The sequence below is a fragment of the Rutilus rutilus genome (assembly GCF_951802725.1).
Source record: "Rutilus rutilus genome assembly, chromosome: 17".
NCBI lineage: Eukaryota > Metazoa > Chordata > Actinopteri > Cypriniformes > Leuciscidae > Rutilus > Rutilus rutilus.
Window position 1 is genome coordinate 35244389 of NC_140230.1, and position 23234 is coordinate 35267622.

The window sequence follows — 23234 nt, forward strand, 5'->3', positions numbered from 1 at the left end:
AAACACTGTAAAAATATTTATTGTACAGCATATTTACAGGAAGACTACACCAAAGTCTTTACTCACTAAAAATCCTCAATGTCGCTTTTTAAATCAAATAAGAAACCTTTAAATGCATCACATCAATGTTCATCGATTTGCACGCATCTGAGCTACGGTTAAAGGGTGAATAATGACTAGTTTATATAAATATGACACAAAAAAATCAGTAAACTAAGAACAAAGTGGCTATTTGTAGCAGTTTTGGAGATTAAGGTATAGAATAAAACTCAGTAACAAACATGTTTTTAGTCCTGAGATGTCCAGCATTTAGCAATCTTAATAGCTTTTTGAATATTTCCTCATTTGCTGCTTAGATTAGTTGATGCTTTCCGAACCGTCTTCCAAAGGCGATCCGAGATAAGAAGCTAATAATCCCAGACGGAGCTCATTTTCTTTCTTTTTTTTTAGAGGGACGTGCAGGTGCTTTTGTTTCCGATTTTAACACTAAATTTCACAGGAACCGCTAATGACATTTCTTCACGGCTTCATTCATCCCGTAACGACCTTCCAGAACACCACAAAGAGGAGGATTTTTCTCCGGGAGAATTTTAAATTAAACGAGGCACTGAACAAACAACTAATACTTCAAGAAAAAGCATAAAGACAAAATTGAAAGCAACAAAGCTGGAAAATTAGCAAAAGGAAAATATCTGGCAGAGAAAAAAAAACTGTATTCCACTGTTTAGTCCGGAGTTAGTCAGGATGAATAAATAGATGCTTTCAGGATCATAGGGTCCTGGTTTCGGTGCTATTGAAAACTTCTTGACCTCTGACCTCAACTGTAGTAAGCCTGGCTTCACTGTGTCAGACATACAGCACTGAGAGAGACTCTTGAGCACAAGTCAACACGTTTCATTCGGCCCACTTCAGTCCTCTGTCATTCTCTGAAGGCCTTTTGTCATCTGGATCTCTTTCCCAGAATGCCTGAAGCTCATTGTGTGAACATGTCAATGCCGTGATGCTCCAGTTGTGCTCGGAGAAGGCCGTTCTCGCTCTTGAGCTCCTCTATCTGAAACCAGCAACAACGTAGAAGACAACAAGTCACACAGGCAAATGTTTTGTGTAATACTTACGTTCACTTTGATGCATTTGCAAGGCAATTTTATCCAAAGCGACTTACATTGTATTGAAGCTGTGCTTTTATTTTTCAATTCATGCATTCACTGAAACCCGTGACCTTTGCGTTGCTAGTGCCATGCTCTACCGTTTGAGCTACAGGAAGGCAGAAAAGAAAAGAAAAGAAAAGAAAAGAAAAGAAAAGAAAAGAAAAGAAAAGAAAAGAAAAGAAAAGAAAAGAAAAGAAAAGAAAAATTAAATGGAAATAAAATGGAATACAATAACATAATAGAAAAGAGAATAGAATAGAATAGAATAGAATAGAATAGAATAATAAAAATAATAAAATAAAAATAAAAATAGAATAGAATAAAATAGAATAAAAATAAAAAATAAAATAAAAAATAAAATAGAATAGCATAAAAGTATAGAAAAGAAAAGTAAAGAAAAGAAAAGAAAGTATAGAATAAAATAACATAACATTACATCTCTGTTTAATTGGACAGATATGTTTTAGCACCCTCTTCTGGTGCTGTTTAGCATGTTCAGCCCAGTAATGGGTTAATGAAATGATTGTGCTAATTAGTGACCTATGTGTCTTTCCAATGAAGGAGATACTGAGAATAGAATTGTGAGTGTGTGATTTGTCCCAACAAACATTGCAATATCCAAAATCCTTGTGGGGACATTTTTTGGTCCCCATGAGGAAGCTTACGGGTATAGACTATAGAAGAGGTAACGTGATTCCAGACTAAGATCCCTACGCATGATGTTAAAGGCGTACCTGCTGTCTGAGCAGCTCATTGTCCACCTGTACTCTCTCTGCTCTTCTCAAACTCTCCTGAAGCCTCTGCTGATGTTGCTTCAGCTCACTAATGTAATCACACGCCTTCGACAGGATCCCACCTTTACTCTGAGGAACATGAGGATACAGTTTCAAGGCATCTATTGTAAATCACAAGTCAAAAATGCATCATGCAACTCACCGCTGCAGTCTTGGCACCATCTACACCACAGTCTGGGATCATTTTCGAGAGCGTCACAATCCAGTTGTTGATTTTGTCTCGCCGCCGCCTTTCAACTGCAAATCAACAACAACAAGAAGATCAGAGGCGAAATCTAGGCCATATTGTCTAATATTGCAATATGTGTTCAGTCTATCAACGCTCTACTGACATCTGCAGGCAGATCTACTGTACATCAATGCCTGACGGTTTGGGATGGGAACAGTATTAGTTAGCTAGGGTATGTTGCTTTGATTCACAGAGTAAAGACTGTAAAGTAAAGTTCACTGACCTTCGTTATGTTGTGCTCTTCTCCTCTCATCTCTAGGGGTGCGCGGACTGTCCATTTTCCTACAGTAATAATGGGGGGGGGTTAATATGCATTATTTCACATATTTCTTCACTTTAGTATCTCAATATAGGCGTTTTAAAAGGCTTAACATCAGCAGCCTTATCTTAAAGAGAATTCCAAACAAAAAACCTACACCAGTATATAATGTGTGTAAATATATATATATATAATCATTTGTATTTATTTATACATACATATATACATATACTGTATATATATACAGTATGTGTGTGTGTGTGTGTGTGTGTGTGTGTGTGTGCATGCATGCAAGCAAATAAGTAAATGAATACATGCATAAATAATTTAAGAAAAGTATAAAAAGTAAATGAAATGAGACACACAAAAAATAAAAAAATAAAATATGCACATTTCATTTACTTTTTATACTTTTCTTAAATTATTTATGCATGTATTCATTTACTTATTTGCTTGCATGCATGCACACACACACACACACACACACACACACACTAATTTTAAATTTAGTTAATCTTTTATTAAAATATGCTTTGGGACATAATAATAATAATAATAAATAAAATTAATTGAACAAAAGTATAATCTTTAAATGTATAAAAGCGCCAGATAGTCTGGTCAATGCATGTTTTTTTCCTTGCAATAATTGCACAAAATTTTAATTACTGGTCAGTATTGTTTAAAGTGTGTGTTCATTTCAGTCAGAGTTATGAAATCAGTTGATATGTCACAGGTTTTGTCCATCCTTCTGTTAGACTGTCTCACAAATGAATTATGTTGAATATCCGTCAGCTTTTTACAGCACAATTAGATAATACCAGTTTAGCTCAAACAATTACCAAGCAATGATTAATTTTGTTCAGTCTGTGTGTAAAAAGGTCGCATTTGCAATTAAAGAAAAAACACTTCAGCAAAACATGGTCAGGTCAAAGTGTCTGAATAATTTTTAACAAATAAATAAAAGAGGCAAAGTGTACATCGCAGGTGGCTTGGAAGACGTGGGTAATCGTTAATTGTTTTTTTTGTGTTTGTTTTTTGCTGCAGATGAAACGTATGTTTTCGCGCAGGTGCAGTGTGAGAACTGACACTATATATTATAAAGTATACTATATATACTATATATACTTTATATACTATAAAGTCAGAATTGCGTGAAATAAAGTCAGAATTGCGTGTTATAAAGTCCGAATTCTGACTTTTTTTCTCACAATTGCGACTTTATATCACTCAATTCTGACTTTATAACACGCAATTGCGAGTTTATATCTCGCAATTCTGACATCTTTTCTCAGAATTGTGAGATATAAACTCACAACTGTGAGATATAAAGTCCAATTCTAAGGAAAAAAAGGCTGACTTTTTTTTTTTTTTTTACCTCAGAATAGTTTAAATATCTCACAATTCTGACTTTATAACACGCAATTGCGACTTTATATCGTGCAATTCTGACTTTATATCTCGCAATTGCGACTTTATCTCTCAGAATTGCGACTTTATTTCCCAGAATTACGACTTTATAACACGCAATTCTGACTTTATATCTCGCAATTGCGACTTTATTTCTCAGAATTGCGACTTTATATCTCGCAATTGCGACTTTATTTCCCAGAATTGCGACTTTATATCTCGCAATTCTGACTTTATATCTCGCAATTGCGACTTTATTTCCCAGAATTGCGACTTTATAACACGCAATTCTGACTTTATATCTCGCAATTGCGACTTTATTTCTCAGAATTGCGACTTTATATCTCGCAATTGCGACTTTATTTCTCAGAATTGCGACTTTATTTCTCACAATTCTGACTTCATATCTCGCAATTGTGAGAAAAAAAGTCAGAATTGTGAGATAAAAAAGTCGCAATTATTATTATTTATTTATTATTCATTGGCGGAAACAAGCTTCCATACGATATAGTCACGAGGAGCGACCAAAATTTCCAACATGCCAGAAATTCATCCGAACATCCAATTGCCGGTCGGGACGGGAGAGGTTAATCGCCTCTCGTTTGCCCCTGTACACTGCACGACAAAGATGAAAATCGGCCCAACCCGAAAAAGAGTCGCACAAGTCAGAATTTGGCTCAAAATCGGACGAAAAATGCACAGTGTATGCCTGCCTTAAAGCACAGTTTCATCACCCTAAAGACGGCCCTGAGTATGACAAGCTTAGCTTCAGCTTTGTAAGGTTACAGCTAGCATTAGTGTGGATTGGCAGATCCCTCCGTAAGGTCTCTCTGCCCTTCGTGTGTGTGTGTGTGTGTGTGTGATCTCGAGGGAGTCTCGGCATCGGCTGTGTTCATTACGTTATAAATTGCAGTGCTGAAACAGCTGCCGAAGCCCGACTTTAGCCAAATGACACAACTGTTCTCCGAGCGTAATCTTCCCTCAGGTATGCGCTTTAATGAAGTCACGACTCGCAAAACGCCACGGAGGAAGCGAGACGCTTTCAAATGCAAACTAACAAAAAGTGAAGATGCTTTATTTACTCTTCAGGGCATCTCTTTATATCTAGCACTATATACAGAAGAAGTGACCTCAGAATACGAATGTTCCATGTTAAACTACAGAAACATGACACTGGTCAACTTAAAGGTGAAGTGTGTAAATTCTGCACCACCAGTGGCACCAAATGGAATTGCAACGTATTTTGGACAATCATATTGGCTCAGCCAGTTTGAGACGGGACTATCTGCAAAACATTGGAAGACAAGCATGCTGAGTGTCTTAAACTTCATTATTATTTTTGCAGTTATTTTTGTTGCGTGCATGCTTATTTATTTCTATATACACTATATGGACAAAAGTATTGGTACATCTGATCATTTCACCAAGTGGGACTGCAATGACATCGCATTATAAATACATAGACATTAATATTGTATACATTGATTTTAATATGGATTTGTTCCCCATTTTGCAGCTCTAACAGCTTCCACTCTTCTCAAAAGGCTTTCCACAAGATTTTGGAGTGTTTCTGTGGGAATTTTTGCCCATGTTGGACGAGAACGCCAGGCTCGCAATCTCCGTTCCAGTTCATCCCAAAAGTGTTGGATGGGGTTGAGATCTCTGATCAAATGATCATGTGATCGAAATCTCTTGACTCTGTGTGAGCCAGTCTTCCAGACCAAACTCATCCAACCATGGGTGTGTCCGAAATCACCCCCTGTACCCTTAAAAAGGGCACGATTTCAGGGGACAGCCATTTATAGTGGTGTCAAAACAATAGTTGACGTTACCGAGCGCACTCATTCAATCCCACAATGCACTGCAATAACGATTGTACAAACGATGTACGCTCAATGCCTAGATAATACTCATAACGTATACACCTGTGGCAATGGGTCTTAGTGAAACACCTGAATTCAATAATCAAGAGGTGTGTCACAATACTTTTGTCCATATAGTGCATTTTACTCAATTTTTACTCAATAGAAATAGCATAGAAATTACACTCTATACCTTTAAGAGACAGTTTTGGGTTTACAGTGGCTTAAGGGAATGTAAAGTTTTTTCTCACCAGTTAAAACCTTCATGCTGTTGTGTGTTGAGTTCATCTCTGCAGAAAAGGGGCACATTTATTTGAGACATTTCAAAAAAACACTTTCATTGCGTAATTTCAGCTTAAAGGAATATGGAGCATTACAGAAACAGCTTGATTGGATCTTTTGCTGACTGATATTCACATAAACAGACAAATATTACAAGAAATATACTGGACTTTCCTACAACCTACAATTTATGTAGTATTTATAGTGTGCATACAATAAGAAAAATGTTGGAAGATCTACATTTGCTTAAATCTAGGATGTGCAGCAGAGCAAACCATCATATTTGACAATATTTTTGAGACATTTTGCACGAAATTTGATGATGAAAACATCAAATGGGAAAAAAGCACACAGATAAAACTAATTTATTAGTAAATACTATTATAGTATATAAATAATACAAAAAAAATAACACTGGTACTGTGTATCTGTGTGATCAGCATTTCATTCCGCATGCAACCCACACTCTCTAACTACAGTGGCTTTTATCCCAGGAAATAAACCCGAGGGATTTGTAATTCTAATGGAAGAAAGAAAGATTAGGACTCTTGTGGAATTCATTACTCTGCAGATTTCGCATGAGCTGCAAAAGCTGTGCGTGTCCAAAAGAAGGAAATAATCAAACAAGAATGACTGAAACAAACGCGTGACTCTTCAGTAGGATTTTTCTACTGAGCCTATTTTGGAGGATGAGAATGTTGCAACCGCACAAACGCGTGAGCATCGCCCGTTTTCACAACACTTCTGCTTCTGAAGAGTAAAAACAGCACCTTCAGAAGGAAGCACAACAAACCACAATGATCCTGTCAAAAACCAGAATCGTGACAAACAGCCCTGTTTTCATATGGAGCGGGATCCCAAGGTTAAACGGAGAGCAAGGAACATGCAAAAGTGCAACACAGAGCATACCTGTCAACATTTGGATACCAAAATATGGGAGATCTGAACGGGGGCAGGCTAAATATACATTAATTGCGCAGATATTAACATAAATAAATACATAATCTCTGTATTACATACGTAATACATTACATACATAGGGCCCTATTTTGCACCCAGCGCAATTGACTTTGTACACCGACACATGTATCATTCATATTTTGCACCCGACGCACAGCGGACTTTTCCCTCCACAGACGCACGCCGGTAAATAAGGGAATGAGCTTGCGCTCCCGGGGGCGGTTCAGTGAAAAGAGGAGGCGTGTTCCGGCGCAAACGTTCCCTGGTGCTATTTTGCAGCTTCAGAAAACAATTCCGCCACAGACCAGGAAAAACCTAGTCTAAAGTCAGCCCATGTTATTCAAATGCTATTTTAAGGGCGCCTGCTTGGCCATAATCAATGTAGCGTGTGCACAACGCACATACACTTTGCTTATCTCATCTAGCCTACACACTGACACAGCAGTTCTCATTTTTAGAAAACCATACATTATTACAAGGAACAATATGAACACACGAGGGAAATCATTGTTGTGTCCATGAAGATGTAAAAAAATAGGCATAAATCTAGCTTACACATTTACCCAAATTATTATACGCATGTTTAACCGAAGCTAATTTGGTTGGGTTTCTCCATCCCCATACAATGTCAAGTCAAGTCATCTTCATTTATAAAGCGCTTTTAACAATGTAGGTTGTTTCAAAGCAGCTTTACAGAGATAAGCGTATAATTTAAGGTAACAGAGATTGTTTTGGCTTTATAGCGGTTCTTTAATAAAGTTATTTTCCAGCTAAAGTTAGACAATGTCACTTCTCTGTGTTTTATACGGCCCTGACGAGAACGTCGGTCTCCTCGGCTGTGAACCGCTCCTGGCAAATCCGCCGTTATAATAGCAATCCGCCATGTAACAAGCACGCCTGCTCTTAAAGGGAATGTGAGATGTCGCTCTGATTGGTTTATTTCACGTTACGCCCAAACCACACCTATGAGTAATGAAGCTACGTCAGACCAACACATTTTAGATTTGCGTCGGGCGAGACCCGCCCACAAAGTTACTAGCGTTTCGCGTTTGATACTTGCATTTCAGATCGTTAAAATAGGGCCCATAGTCTCCTCTGCCATCTCTCTCATGTTCGTCCATCCTTGGGATGCTGCTGTTCTTCTTCACTAAACTAAACTAAAACTACTTCAGCGGACCTTTAAGTAACCGGGATTAAGTATTCTTAACCAATGAAATTAGCTGCAGGGCGGGATTTCTGGTTTGCGCCCTGTGGGATTTATTTGTATTTTTTTTATATATAGAAAGATTAAAAATACGGGAGAAATAAGGGAAAATATTTAAACGGGTTGATAGCGGGATAGCAATGTAAAATACGTGAGAATCCCGGGAAAAATGGGAGGGTTGACAGGTATGACAAAGAGCCTGCAGACAATGGCCCTTTCCCAAATGGCACCCTAAGCACTCGTGGTCTTCCTACGAGTCCGCACTTTCGTGACGTAATGCCTCTCTGACTGTCGGGAAGAAGTCTGCTGCGGAGTCCGCATCAGTACGGACTCGGCAAAAGTGCGCATCGAGGGTGCATATCGACCGCAAAGGGGGCGCTCGCGAGCACCCTTCTGAGGTGTTACGACCTGTGTTTATGTAGCTTATTGTTTTTCTATTTTTTTCTGTGTTCTTCTTCTCTTCCTTGTTTTGTCTGATTTCAAACAGGTTATCCAATGATGGGCTGTGAGAAAGCCATTGGTTGCCCAATCGGGGCGTGGCCTTTATAAGGACGCTGCTGGAACTCGTCTGGGAGCTCATTGTTGGTTCGGTCGTACTCGGGTTGAGAGCTCCGGAATCTCTCCTCCTTGTTTATTTTGAATTAATTTGAGCTCTGTTTTTGGCAGGGAGTTAGGTAAGTTAAATGTATTTTCTTTTGTTATCGGATTAGGTTATTAATTTTCTCCTCTTTTTTTTTTTTTAGATTGTTTTGTTTGTTATTTTGGCCTTCAGGGGACACCCTGAAGAGATGCTCTTCATTTCACTTGTTATTCTTGAATAAATGTATTACTTTTTCTGCTTAGCTTTTGTGTATGTGTTTGATTATCTGGGTTCGTGATTCATTGCTGGGATTCCATTTCCACAACCCAACATAATTTATTACGTCTCCTTAGTGTTTTTATATTCCCCTAGAGTCGGGGTGTAATATGAGGCCTAAAATGACAAATGGGACACCCTACGGTCTCACGGACTTAACGGACACGCGGCAGCCATTTTAAGTCCACAAGACCGAAAGTGCCTATGAAGTGTGCCATTTGGGACAGGGCCAATCACTCCCTGGGTAAATCCCATCCCAAATTCGATGCAGACGAGGACGATTCGGTATCGGTTCAGTAATAGACCATAACCGATTATAACGTACTGGCGCTTTTCTGACGTCATTTGTCGAGACGTGAGTGCGAGTAATTAAAAAGGCTCCAACTACTTTAAAAGCCTACATCTAGGCACATTTCGGCTTTTACGAACAACCTGGTAAGCACGACCTGGAGAAGACACACGCTGTGTCTGTGTGTAAATCATGTCACGCACAAATAAAATATTCAGGGGGTAATACCACTAACTTGAGAAACCACGTCAGCCGGTTTCACCCCGAGCTGTTAGCGCCTGGCAGAGTCTGACTGCTTGTATGTATTGACAAAATTGTATACATGTGAAGTAAAACTGAAAATTGAGGATGCAGTGCATCGTGATATCGAACTGAACTGAATCGATGACATGATAATCGTAATCGAACCGAACCGTGAGACCAGTGTAGGTTCACACCCCCAATGACACGCTATTATTTGACCTATAAAATGTGTAAATGTGTGTCATTCAATACTAATTTATGGGTTATGCTTTAATGGACAACACCTGTGGGTGTAAATGCAAGATTTTTGCAGACTGAAGGACGATCTTCTGTGGTAAAGTGACACTAAGATACAGATCTTAAAAATAGGACTGTGCAACTTAATCGCATGCAAAATAAAAATATGTGTTTACATAATATATGTGTGTGTACTGTGTATAATTATTTTGTATATATAAACACACACACATGCATGTATATATTTAAGAAAAATTTGTTATTTATATATAATATTAATTATGTATAAACATATATACATGCAAATATTTCTTAACTATATACATGAATATGTGTGTATTTATATACAAAATAATTATACACAGCACACACACACATACTGTATGTTATGTAAACACAAACTTTTATTTTGGATGCGATTAATCACGATTAATTAAAGGCACAATATGTAACTTTTTTGCTTTAAAAATAACAAAAATCACTATATCTATGTTATATATATTTTTTAGTTGTGTACTTACATTATCCCGACTGTTTCCAACAACTTTCAAACCAGGAGAAATTTGTAATTTAATTCGAAGACACGTCCCGTTTCTTTATTTCCGTTTTGTCGCCGTCAATGGCGTCATATCCGCGTCGTCCCTGGTTTCCGCTCGTACTGCCATAGCAACCAGAGCCCTCTGATAGTAACCAAAGCGACAGACGTGGACAACTGTGGAGTTCGCAATGTCTATCTGCACGCTGTTGTTGTTTCGTTCAAACATTATGGACCATGGCAAGCAGACTTTGGATAAAAAAGGAGAACTAAAACGAGAATCAATATCAGCGCGGTGTTTTCGAGATGCCGAGAGCTCCACGTCCGAGACTTCGACCGCTCCTACATGTCCTTTATTAAACAGGTGAGCACATTTACATAAAACTAATCAATGTTATATAGTTCAACAATGATAAAATGTTAGAATATGATCTGTATGTTATTCTAATGTTGATCTAGCTTACTGCTAGTCTCATACAGACAAACTAACACAAATTTCAACACATTTAAATGCAGTTTAGTGTGATAGTGTAATGTTAGACCAAGTGAAACAGCGCTGCGTTACCTCACAAGTTTAATTTGTCTAATAAACTGACCTGTGAGTAGTAATTCTGCACTTGCGTGTAGTTCGGTAGAATGAAATGTCCATATTCCTTTTATATCCGCGGGACTCGCGTCGCGTGTGGAGCTGATAGCTGTCTCTTAGCAATCCCGAACTGCTTCATATCACAGTCATGATAAAAACATCGATGTATTCAGTCATCCATAAACATTATTAGATCGGTCGGCTCGACGTTGACGACAAGATCCATAATTCTTAGCAAATGTTGCGTCATCAAACTACGCCTCTGTTATTGTAAGAGGTTAGCGACCCCTAGCGGCGAAAAAATTACATACTGTACGTTTAAGCCCTATTAAAAACATAACACCTGTTTTGTGCCTTTTTTTGTACTTACACGGTGTAAGTGTGTGTGCGTGGAGCTAGAGTCCGCTGAGAGGCAGAGAGCAGAGCATCTGAAGGAGTCATCATCACGTAGAATTGACCTAAACCAGAGACGACAGATGTTGTAAACACTAAAATCAAATCACATTTACTGCCACTGAGAGAACTCGTGTTTATTCTGATGAGAGATTTATTGTACGATTATGTAGAGTCTATAAGTTCACAACCAAAGGGATGAACAGAATCACTACAATATTATTTATATACTGTACATATATACATTATAAATAATTGTATTATAAATATTATACAATTTGATATATATATATATGTGTGTGTGTGTGTGTGTATGTGTGTATATGTGTGTGTGTATGTGTGTATATGCACACATATAATAATAACAATGATGATGACAATAATAATATTTATTATTATATACACTAGCAGTCAAAAAATAAATTGGAATAATATTTTTTTAATGTTTGTGAAAGAACGATCTTATGCTCACCAAGGCTGCATTTGTTTGATCAAAACAGTGCAAGTAAAACAGTAATATTTTAAGTAATTTTATTTAATTTTTTTTCTGTGTGAATATATTTTTAAATATAATTTATTCCTGTGATCAAAGCTGAATTTTCAGCATCATTACTCCAGTCTTCAGTGTCACATGATCCTTCAGAAATCATTCTAATATGATGGTTTGATGCTCAAGAAACATTTATGATTATTATCAATGTTGAAATATTTAATATTTTTGTGTAAACTGTGATACACTACTAATAAAATGTGTGGGGTAGGTAAGACAACGATAAAGAAATGTATTTATTTTTTACTCAGCAAGGACACTTTTATTATATTTAAATAAAAGATTATATTTCAAATAAATGCTGTTTGTTGAACTTTCAAATAATCCTGGAACAAAAATCAACTTAAAATTGGTTGTACTGTATATAAAAAATAAATAGTATGCAGCTGCTTTAAAATAATAAATCAAATTGATAAATTAAATATTTTCCAGATAAAAAGATAAAATAATGAGATTAAGGATCTTTCATTCATAACTGAATACAAATGAGTACAAAAATAAGTCTGGCATCATCACGTGGATATTTTAGACTCTTGAGGACCGAAGTCATTGTGAAATGCAGATAATAGCACACACACCTTACTCTGAAAGTAGACTAAACAACTACATTACTTGGTAGAAGAATTCTTCATCCTGATAATTATTAGTTAGACCCATTCCTCCACTTTCCATGTTTTTTGAGACATCCTCTGACTGGCTGCTCAATCTATTGAAGTGTGTTGTGATTCTGTACGTGTGTGAGGCGGCAGATCTCAAACCTGTCGTTTGTGTGAATGTGTGTTCGGCTGCTGTTCCCTCGCTCACAGACGATGCTGGGTAATACACACATCGCGCCTCCTCTCTGTCACCTTCATTACCGAAAGAGTTTTGAATTACTGTCTGGGAGAAAACAATGCATAAACGTTAACATCTGGCGATTTGGTTATGGCTGAGTTTGTGTAAATATGCATTATCTGCTCCGACACGTTGTCATGTTCTGCTGTGTGATGTTGAATGAGACTCATGTTGAACCATAATGAAGTACGAACATGCAGATTTCATACCGGCGGGGATCCAGTGATATTAACCGGCTCTCCGACTTCACTTCTACCCTCCAGTATTTGATCTGAGACAGGGATCACTCGGTATGACACCTGAGGACGACAGAGAATCCAAAATTAAACACCTCCTTACTATATACAGGGTTCATACAGAGACTGTAAAATTCAATTCCAGGACTTTTCACGCACTACTTTCTTGGTTTTCACGGACTGAGATCTCACTTATTAGACAATATCTTTATTATCTTTCAAATTCTATAAAAGGTAAAAGGATAAATAAAAATAATCTAATAAAACAAAACAGTACAAATAATAAAGTGCAGCACATGCAATGACTGTGGAAACCTTAATCGTTGAAAGGATACTATGACAAAGACATCGCTTTCCTTTATTCAAACAGATTTTTTCTCGCATGAATATATGATTGACCTGAAGAATGAAGGATGTATCATATACTTCGATATTTATATGAGCAATATCACGCTCATAGCCATGTGAAATGACTCTATATCTGTATTAGACGAGCTGCAGCATTAATTTTGTGTGAAAAGATTGTTTTATCAATAAAATTAAACACTATTTTTACATATATTGTCTTTCAATAAATCAAGTGCTTTTCAAGTAGCTTTTCTTAAATATGGCTGATTTCAATAGTTTTCCAGGACTTCAATTTAAACGTCAAGCCCTTTAAGCATCTTGTACGAACCCTGTATATAGTAGGCGAAAAACACCTATAATAAGTGTTTATATTCGGACTATTTCTATTCGGACTGGTTCGTGCGTGACTCGTCATAGACATAAACAAGGAGAAGTAGTTCCGGCTACAATGTTCTTCCGCAAGTTCTGTTTATTAATCGCAAGAGCGCCGAAAGTTACGGACTGCCGCTCTATTGATAATAACCCTGGTTTCAAATAATAAAAAACAATATAGTATTTAAAGACAAAAAACAATATAGTATTTAAAGACAAAAAACAATATAGCATTTAAAGACAAAAAACCAAGGCTGCATCTGAAATCACATATACTTCCCTAATATATAGTAGGCATTATGCAGTATGTGACAAAAGTATGCCTGAACTCATAAGAGAGAAGGCAAAAAGTCCCCGGATGATCTACTGCTTCCGGCAGATTCTGAAGTGTGCATACGATGGACACTTTACTATCCCATGAGGCCACAGGAGAGGATTTATGAATGACAGAGAAGCGACACAACAGACGCTGATAGATCACGTGATAATGACAACATGGCGAATGTCGTACATCAAGATTACATTCATACTAAACACACTCATACTATATAGAATGTACTTTTTTAGCGTTCAGAAAGTAGAGAATGCGATATAGATTTTTTTTTTTATATTATCCCATATTGATTCTTAATGCCTTTTTTCAGCGGATCTATAGAGCACCTTTAGCACCATTTCCATGACGTTTGTTTTATTTTCCAGATGTTTTCAGGTGTTCAATATCCCGATTCACACTGGATAAGTATTATCCGGGGACCTCATGTGATTTAGAAATTTACATAAACCCCGCCCCCGGGAACACATTTATAGATTATCATGACAGAATATGCTAATCAATGATTTAGAAGATAGTTAACTCCACATCAGCAACATAATTCATCAACTAACCATTCAGAAATGTCCTGTTGCTTCTACATGTTGTCACTTCTTCTCGAGTCTCTCCATCATTGTCTGACTCCGGTTTGAACATAAAAGACTAAAAGTTTTTGAAATTTTCAGTGCATGTGTGTGTGAGGTAAAAGGACACGAGCTCTTGAAGCTCCGCCCTCTGTGCCGGGAGCAGCAGCTCATTTGCATTTAAAGGAACAGACACAAAACGGTGTGTTTTTGCTCTCCCTCAAAAAGTGACAATTGTAACATGCGATATAAAAATATCTGTGGGGTATATTGAGCTAAAATTTCACAAACATGCTCTGGGGACATCAGAGACTTATTTTACATCTTATGAAAGGGCATTATACCACCCCTTTAAAGTCCCCCTGTAGTCAATAATTTTATTCCTTAAAGCTCACCTTTGATCACCAAAATTACATTTTTTTTTTAAATTCCTTGAAAATGTTTTTATTCATGCCTTAAAATATCTTGAATGTAACTCGACACCCTTGCCTCATTTAGCATACGTGGTTCTATGAATATGCAAATGATCCCCGCCTCCACTCACTCACTCAGCTCAGAGATCCACTGGTTGACGATCACACGTTGATCTGATTGGTTACAAGGTAGTTTGTGACGTCAGAAACACCAGCGATTTCAAAGCGTGTTTTTGAGACTGTCTTTGGTTCACTGCAGTTTTAAGGAGGAAATACTCAGCAATGGTGTCGACTTATGAATTTACACATTTGTCTTAAAGCGTATTAAAAACACCACATAGACACCACATAAACAACATTAAAAGCTGGATTTTCACCACAGTGGGACTTTAAATGATACTTTAGCTGATATTGCACAGCAAGATATGATGTGATTAAGGTATCGCAACATCTCGACATCCAAAACGAGAGAGTCTGCTGATTTTTGTCGACCTAAATTGCAGGGAAAATGTCATGATTAACTATAAAGTGTTCATGGAAAAGTTTCCAGCGTCTCCTGGCTGAATTCTCCATTCATCCATTTAATAATCCTCCCTCCAGTCCATGCAGAGAGCTGTGCATGATCTAATTTAAAGGTCTAAAACGACACAGTTGTTCACTGAAAGAATACGCATTTGTGAATGCCCCTTAACAGCCCCCCCCTCCAATCATCTGTCATGTGACCCGCCTTCTGACTGACATGTGACACAGGCCCAGTGCCAATCCCAGTGAGAGATTAGAATCACATGACTGTCGGTGCAAATAGGTGAAACTCAAGAAAACGATATGCATAAATAAAATAAAGCTATTTTCAATGTCCATTTATGTACTTTTCCCCCCTAAAATCTCATTACTGTAATTTTGCTATTCCTATTATTCTCAGTGGTTGTTCTCATTATATTAGAGGGGGGAAAAATACTAATGTTTTTTATTCAATATTTTTAATATTGTTTAATCAGCATAAATTAAATACTACCATAATGTATAACTATACGATTTTAATAAAATCCCTCCTTTTTTTGCATTAAAGTAATGACCAAATAACTCATCCTTCATTCCTGAAATATAATTTTCTTGCATTTTGAGGTAAAACCACACAGATACGGTACTTGGCCGAGTTTATAAGGTTCCCATTACGAGAGACAAAAATCATGCAGAGAAATGAACTATGGCATCGACATCGGTTTAATCCTCCTCTGAAAAAGCCTGACTCTAATAAAGGAGTTAATCTATGACGGCACTGAAAGGACACTCACCTGTCCTCCAGGCTCTTCTGTGTGAAACTGATAGTGAACGTTTCCGTCCACACGAGCTAAAGGACGAGGATCACCGGCGACTGCCACACCTGCAGAATTGAATAAAGTTCATCGGCATCAAAATAATTTGAGTTTATATTTTATAATTAATAGCACTTATAAGTAATCTAAAAGTATCTCGATTAACATGAAATATAATGCATATAACATGTATAATAAAGAATAGATCAAACAAAGTGTTCAAGATCATTTATAGCACATCATACTGTTGAAACAGTGCTAAACTACACAGAACTAAAGCAAATATCTTGGGAATTAAGAAGAACATCAGGAAAAGAGAGAACCGTAACAAATAAAGCATGCATCATGTGACCAACACAACTTAATAACAGACATACCTTCAGCTATTTGTACAACCTTCTTTTCTTGATTTTTGTGACTGCAGATAAACTTGTTCCTGTGACGCATAAAAGTACAATATCAAGGTCATCAACTTTTTTTTTTTTTTTACAATCACAATCCCTTCTCAGAAGTTGTTGGTCTCTACGCATACAAAACAATTCTGAGGACCAGCAGAACAGTGTTGAAGAAGATGCACAATGCATCAAATTGCATTATTAAAAATATATTTTCTTCAATCATTGTCTTCACAGTGCATTCCTGTATCTCTGATAGCTCTCTGTGAGAATCTGAGCTGCGGATAAACAGTGTGATGCATTACCTGTGTGAAGAGTGTGTGTTGAGCTGCAGCTGATCCATCAGTGCTCTGACTCTCACACACACAGATCATGATCACGGGAACAAACACTCCAGTCATGTGAGATTCTGCTTCTTCTTCTGAGGCTTAATGGCAGCAGTACTGCCACCAACTGGAGTGAGGAAATAACATTATTATATTTAAATAAATATATAAATGTAAACGTTTAATATACATATATCTATATGGTTTTTTTTATTATTTTGTGTTTTATTTTATATTTATTTGATCAAAAATACAGAAAAAAACTGTAATAATGCGAAATATTATTACAATTTAAAATAACTGAATATATTATAATTTATTCCTGTGATCAAAGGTGGATTTTCAGCATCTTTACTCCAGTCTTCAGTGTCACATGATCCTTCAGAAATCATTATCATATGCTGATTTATTATCAATGTTGGGAACAGCTGTGCTGCTTAATATTTGTTTGGAACCTGTAATACTTTTTCAGGATTCATCAAAAAAATGTTAAAACAGGATTTATTCAAAACAGAAATCTTTTCTAACAATATATTTTTTTTACTATCCTTTTTATCACTTTAACACATCCTTGCTCAATAAAAGTATTAATTTATTTCAAAAAAAGAAAGAAAAAAATTACTGACCCCAAACTTTGGAACAGTATAATCTAAATAAATGCTGTTTTGTTTGTTTTTGCTTTTTATTCATCAAAGAATCCAAGAAAAAAAAAAAAAGTATGGCAGGTTATTAAAAAAAGATTAAGCAGCACAACTGTTTCCAACATTGATAATAAATCATCATATTAGAATGATTTCTGAAGGATCATGTGACACTGAAGACTGGAGTAATGTTGATCACATAAATTACAGTTTACTATATATTTACATAGAAAACAGCTATTTTACATTGTAATAATATTTCTATAATAAAATGTTTTTTACATTTTATTTTTGATCAAATAAATGCAGGTTTGATGAGCTGAAGAGACTTCTTTCAAAAACATTAAAATAGTAATGTTTCCAAATGTTCCATGTTTCCAATGTATACACACACATATATGAACAAAACTCCGAGCAACTTTAAGAAATCTATATTTGTGTTAAATTAAACTTACCTATAATCAAAATATTATTACACACAAATTCAAGCTCTTAGTTTTACATAAAAAAATAAGGGCACTGGTTAATTTTGACTGAAGTCTTTTCATTGTGACCACCAGATGTCCTCCTTTCGAGCGCTTCAGTGAATCATTTTGCCAATACATTTAGTTTCTAATTCTTAGAAAGTTGCGTTTTTCTCACCACTTATTGTAATAATTTCGTTTAATATTGAGTGAAGTCTAGATATGCTGGCAGCGCTGCGTTTAGTAACAACCATAGACTGTAAAAAATAGGTAACAACAGTCAGTCACACGACCTTTAACCTACTTGCATAGGAACCAATTTTAAGTCCGTTTCAGCTCGAGTGCAAGAACACCCAAAGTTACTGATTGGCCACAGCTCAGCTTTTGATTGACAGCTCCCAGATCTGAGCAGTTCTATTGGCTCACAGAACGGGCGTACGCTAAACCCCGCCCCTAATGGTGTCACACCACTATCGCTCCGGATAGATCCTTCTGCTGAAGTTCACCGATGCCCGGCGTCGAACAGAGGAAGGTCCACGATGAGTGCCCGAGTTCTGGTCGGAGTTAAACGGGTCATTGATTATGCTGTCAAGGTACACATCATACAAAACACACGCTAATGCTTTTAATTATGAATAAACACGGTGTTGTCCTGCTTTGGACAGTTTATGGCATGGAAAAGAGCTGAGTGTAGGCCAGCTGCTCTGTTGAATGAGGATAGCTCTATAAACTTGGTTGTTTGATGAAGGTCAGCGTTATTAATATTGTTGTTTTAATTAATATCTGACGAAACTACTTACAATCATGGCCGCGGGATCATAATAATGAACTATATTCTACTGTAAACAACTGTCCAGCTGTATTTACACGTTGCGTAACATATTAATTAGTGCTGTTAAATCGATTAAACGCATCTAACACAAAAGTTGGTGTATATATGAGTACATATGAGTATATATTATATATATATAGGCACACACACATATTAACAAACACAAACTTTTGTGATTAATTGCAATTAATCGATTTGACAGCACTAATAATGCATATGAAAGTGTGAAAAAATGAAATACATATGATCTTTTAATATGACTGCAGGAATTCCTAAAAAGAAAGGTTGTCACATTTAATCAGGGTTAATGTTAAAGTTTATATTATTAATATCCATTGTCAAAACATGTGGGTCACCGTTAATGGACATATTTTATTTTCCATCTGTTGTCTATATATATGTAATTGCATTTAGGCAATTTTTTATATGCACATGCTGAGATTTATATTTAATATGTAAGAAAATGGCATAATTTATCAAGTACTTTTATCCAAAGTTATTTGTATAATTACACTCTTGTTTAAAATATAGGGGAAGAAGGGACATTTTATTAGACAAACTTATGAATTCATCGTCTTTTTGATTTTGAATTGATCATTTTTTTATAAAAAATATTAAACAGAATTGATAAGAAAATGTATTAAAAATATTAAAAGATCACTGACAACAACAAAAAAAGTGTCATTGTTGAGATTACTTGATTTTCAAGATACAAAACATTTTTTTATTACATTAACTTATTTTATTGATCACTTAATTAGCAACATTTTGTTTAACATAGTATGCAGATCTACAACATTTGCTTACATGTGTTATACTCTGATTTAGTCTGTAATCTTTGTTCTTTTGACCTTCTATTATGGCCTTTATCAAGAAATCAGATTACAGATGAGTTGCTATGCTGTGATTTATTGATCTGTCAGATCATATTGATCAGGCTAGTTACCAATACATCGTCAAATGTCCCAAATATGTGTCGTTGTGATCTTTTCAAATCAGATTCTAATGAGCTAGAGCTGGATGTTCGATGTGAATGTGTAATTTGTGATCCTGAAACCTCTGATCTGACTCGGTCGGTTATGATCCAGTACGCCTTATATAGGGATATTGATCTGACAGTATGTGTCCTCAACACTGCTTGAGTGTCAGACCGATCAGTGTGTGTTGTCTGCGTGCCGTGTGTATTATGAAACGGCCTCTGTTGTATGTATCAGTCTCTGTGTCCTTCATGCCACTCTTGGAATAGTATGTGCACAGGTCATCTGAGGTCAAACATGTCGCCTCTGACTGTGAATGTTTTGGATAACCTCCAGTTAAACCTTGTAAAAGTCAAGTCACATTTATATATATATATATAGTGCTTTTTACAATACAGATTGTTTTAAAGCAGCTTTACAGAGATAACAGGAAAATAATGCAACAAACAAAGTTTGTTTCCAGAAGAAAATAGCGTCACAGTCCAGCTTAAGTTCGTTCAAAGGTTTGGAGGTTTCACCATGAAAACAACTTATCCTTGTTCTTTAAAAATGTCTGACATTAATTTAGTGATCAAATGTAGGAAATATGATAATATATTGTAATTATAATTTAAATCGGACTACTTTTCAAATTGTATTTCATAAACCAACATCTCAGGAAAACGTTATGGGGTTTCAAATCAAAAAATGACTTTCTGTTCCTGAACAGGGCATTGATTTCATACATGTAGAGGACATCAGGACTTACGTCATGTTTATCAGGCATTTTGGGAGACACAACAAGAGAATATGGAAATAAATTATACATCAATATTCCTATGAAATATTAGATATTATTATTATTAAAATTTTGCTAATTATTACTCCAATTATTACACTTCTTTTTCCATTAAATGTTGCTCCAAGAAGACATTAATGTGCACATTAGAGACAGTGTATAGATATATTGCATTGAATGGGAATATTAATTTATGGCCATTTTACCCACATACTGCATAAAGTAAAATGGTGTATCAATTCATTCCGTTATATCTTTCATAACATAGTTGAGAATCATTTTTATACAAATTTTGGAAACACCAAAATGTATTGGTGATTGAAAAAAAAAAAAACATTGTTTTTGCCTATACATATAATTTCATGTCATTTTATTTTTTAAACAACTGAGTCCTGGTGTCCACTACAGAGGGCATAGCATAACGTATGAATAAAATATCATTTTTCAAAAAAGTTTTTTTTTTTTTTACCATTTGTTTCTTATGCTCTAAACAGTGTGATGACATGGAAAAAAAAAACCTACATTCAAAAAACTTTTTTTGTCTGCGTCTCAGGAGGATATGAAAAGCTTTGTGTTTTTTGTTCATGTTCTGTAAAGTTTGACTCATGCTTTTTTGCTTAAAGGTGAAGACCCAACTTTATGCATGTTTTGTAAGATTCCCCTAACTGTTAAACATGCTTTATCAGATTGTCCTGGACTTAAAGGGATGGTTCGGAGTAATTTCAGCATAGGGTCCTCCTTTGCACCGTGACCTCGAGCCAAACACCCGTAAAAGTCCTGGCAGAAAGCGATGCGTACGGATGTAGTGTAAACGACGCCCAGATCCAGGAATTTGGAAAGTTTTATAAATGCTTGTATTTTCAGATCAACACTTCAAAGGTATTTCGAATATCATCCAGTTCACTAGCTTTTCCCTTACACTTGTGAGTTTTGCAAAGGACTTTTACAGGCTTTTCCCAAATCACGCAAGTGACCTCGACGTCCAGGTTAGCGGTAGCCGTTAGCGGTAGCATTAGCCGTCAGGCAAGTGTTATTTAAATAAACTCCTGATGTACTTACAAACTTTCCAATGCCTCGTTTTATGAGTACAGAACCTATTTGTACCACTGTAGAAGTTTGGTGCCATTCTGGGCATTATTAGTGGGGTAATTTACGAGATACAGCCTTGGATCCATTAGCGCCTGCACTAAGCCGTCCGGCTGATATCTCTAAATAAGCTCTAACTTTAATAATGTTCGACCGAGGGGAAAAAGGCTTCTGGGGGGGTGTTTGACTCGAGGTCATGGTGCAAAGGACCCTAGGTTGAAATTACTCTGAACCATCCCTTTAATACAAGTAGAATGCTCTTTTATGAAATTACCTCGCTTAAGGACTTATTTAGTAAGGATTTTTTTTTATCATATGTTAATTTAAAAAATCTTGTATGATATGACTTGCTGTTTTTGTTTGTTTGGTTTTTATTGTATTTATATGATATTTGTATTTGTGTAATCTAATTTTTGCGCTGAAAATATCTTTGAATGCTGACATGGCACTAAACAATCTGAATCTGTTCACGTTCTGTATGATTACTCCTCTGTGTCTCTGTCTCTGTCCACCTCAGATCCGGGTCAAGCCGGACCACACAGGAGTGGTTACAGACGGCGTCAAGCATTCGATGAACCCCTTCTGTGAGATCGCGGTGGAGGAGGCCGTCAGACTCAAGGAGAAGAAGCTTGTGAAGGAGATCGTGGCCGTCAGCTGTGGTCCTCAGCAGGTTCAGGTAAGAAATACACAAGTTATATATATTTTTATTTATATATAGTATATTTGGGGTGTAACGATACCCTCATGTTACGATTCGATACATATCACGATACTGAACTCATGATACGATATTATTGCAATACTCCAAAACACATAAAAGGTTTAAAAAAAAATAAAAAAATTAACTGTTGATTAAAATGCTAAATTTGATATTACATTGTGTGTGTAAATGAATAGTCTTGGATTTGGTGCTGGAAACCCAACGCACCGGACAATAGAGACACCAGAATAACAATATTCATGATTCTGAAGCTGAAAACAGAATTATTGTAGACGAATATGCTTGCACTCTGTCACTGACTAGATACAGGTGAAACTCGAAAAAGTTATAATTTTGATGATTATGGCTTATAGCTTATGAAAACCCCAAACTCAAAATCTCAGAAAATTAGAATATTACATAGAATATTACATGAAATCAATTAAAAAAAGGATTTTAAATACAGAAATGTCGGCCCTCTGAAAAGTATAATCATGCATATGTATATAGTGATATATACTGAATATATTAGTTTCACCTTTTAATTTGAATTACTGAAATACACAAACTTTTGCACGATATTCCAATTTTTTTATATTTAAAATAATGTAGGCCACTTTTTTCTGGTAACATTAGACATTTGGCATTGTCGTTATGCCAACTTGCATCATTATACATTATATTCAACATTATATATAGCAGTTTAATGTAGTACTGACACTAAAACTCTGTAAACGTATACCTATAAACACAGTAATTTTTGGTGAACTGTCCATGATACATATTGA

At 36.1% G+C, this 23234-nt stretch overlaps 2 protein-coding genes across 3 annotated transcripts in view; one reads left to right on the forward strand and one right to left on the reverse strand.

The window, feature by feature from the left end:
- usf2l (upstream transcription factor 2, c-fos interacting-like) lies at nt 1-18202 on the reverse strand. Of its 2 annotated transcripts, XM_084385945.1 has the most exons (12): nt 18065-18202; nt 16948-17095; nt 16625-16683; nt 16227-16315; nt 12878-12967; nt 12593-12713; nt 11262-11349; nt 5951-5989; nt 2395-2453; nt 2085-2179; nt 1883-2011; nt 1-1051 (listed from the first exon to the last, which is right to left on the reverse strand). In XM_084385945.1, exons 2-12 carry the CDS (start codon nt 16983-16985, stop codon nt 974-976), a joined length of 885 nt encoding a protein of 294 aa, XP_084242071.1. In that variant the 5' UTR covers nt 16986-17095; nt 18065-18202; the 3' UTR covers nt 1-973. The 2 variants fall into 2 exon arrangements, with proteins under 2 accessions (XP_084242071.1, XP_084242072.1); XM_084385946.1 differs by lacking the exon at nt 5951-5989.
- Nucleotides 18197-23234, forward strand: part of etfb (electron transfer flavoprotein subunit beta) — an 11886-nt gene continuing 6848 nt past the window's right edge. The window contains exons 1-2 of the mRNA XM_084385949.1: nt 18197-18666; nt 22264-22422. Of these exons, the coding sequence (XP_084242075.1) occupies nt 18613-18666; nt 22264-22422 (213 nt within the window). The 5' untranslated portion in view covers nt 18197-18612. The remainder of the gene's footprint in view (nt 18667-22263; nt 22423-23234) is intronic.

What these genes read in the sequence shown, in the direction of transcription:
- usf2l (XM_084385945.1), bottom strand. Translation starts at nt 16,985, where the DNA reads ATGGATCAGCTGCAGCTCAACACACACTCTTCACACAG. An exon ending in CACATTCACACAAACGACAG is followed by an intron (nt 11,350 to 12,592) that starts GTTTGAGATCTG and finishes TCTCTGGTTTAG; the next exon opens with GTCAATTCTACGTGATGATG. An exon ending in CGCACACACACTTACACCGT is followed by an intron (nt 5,990 to 11,261) that starts GTAAGTACAAAA and finishes CCTTTTCTGCAG; the next exon opens with AGATGAACTCAACACACAAC.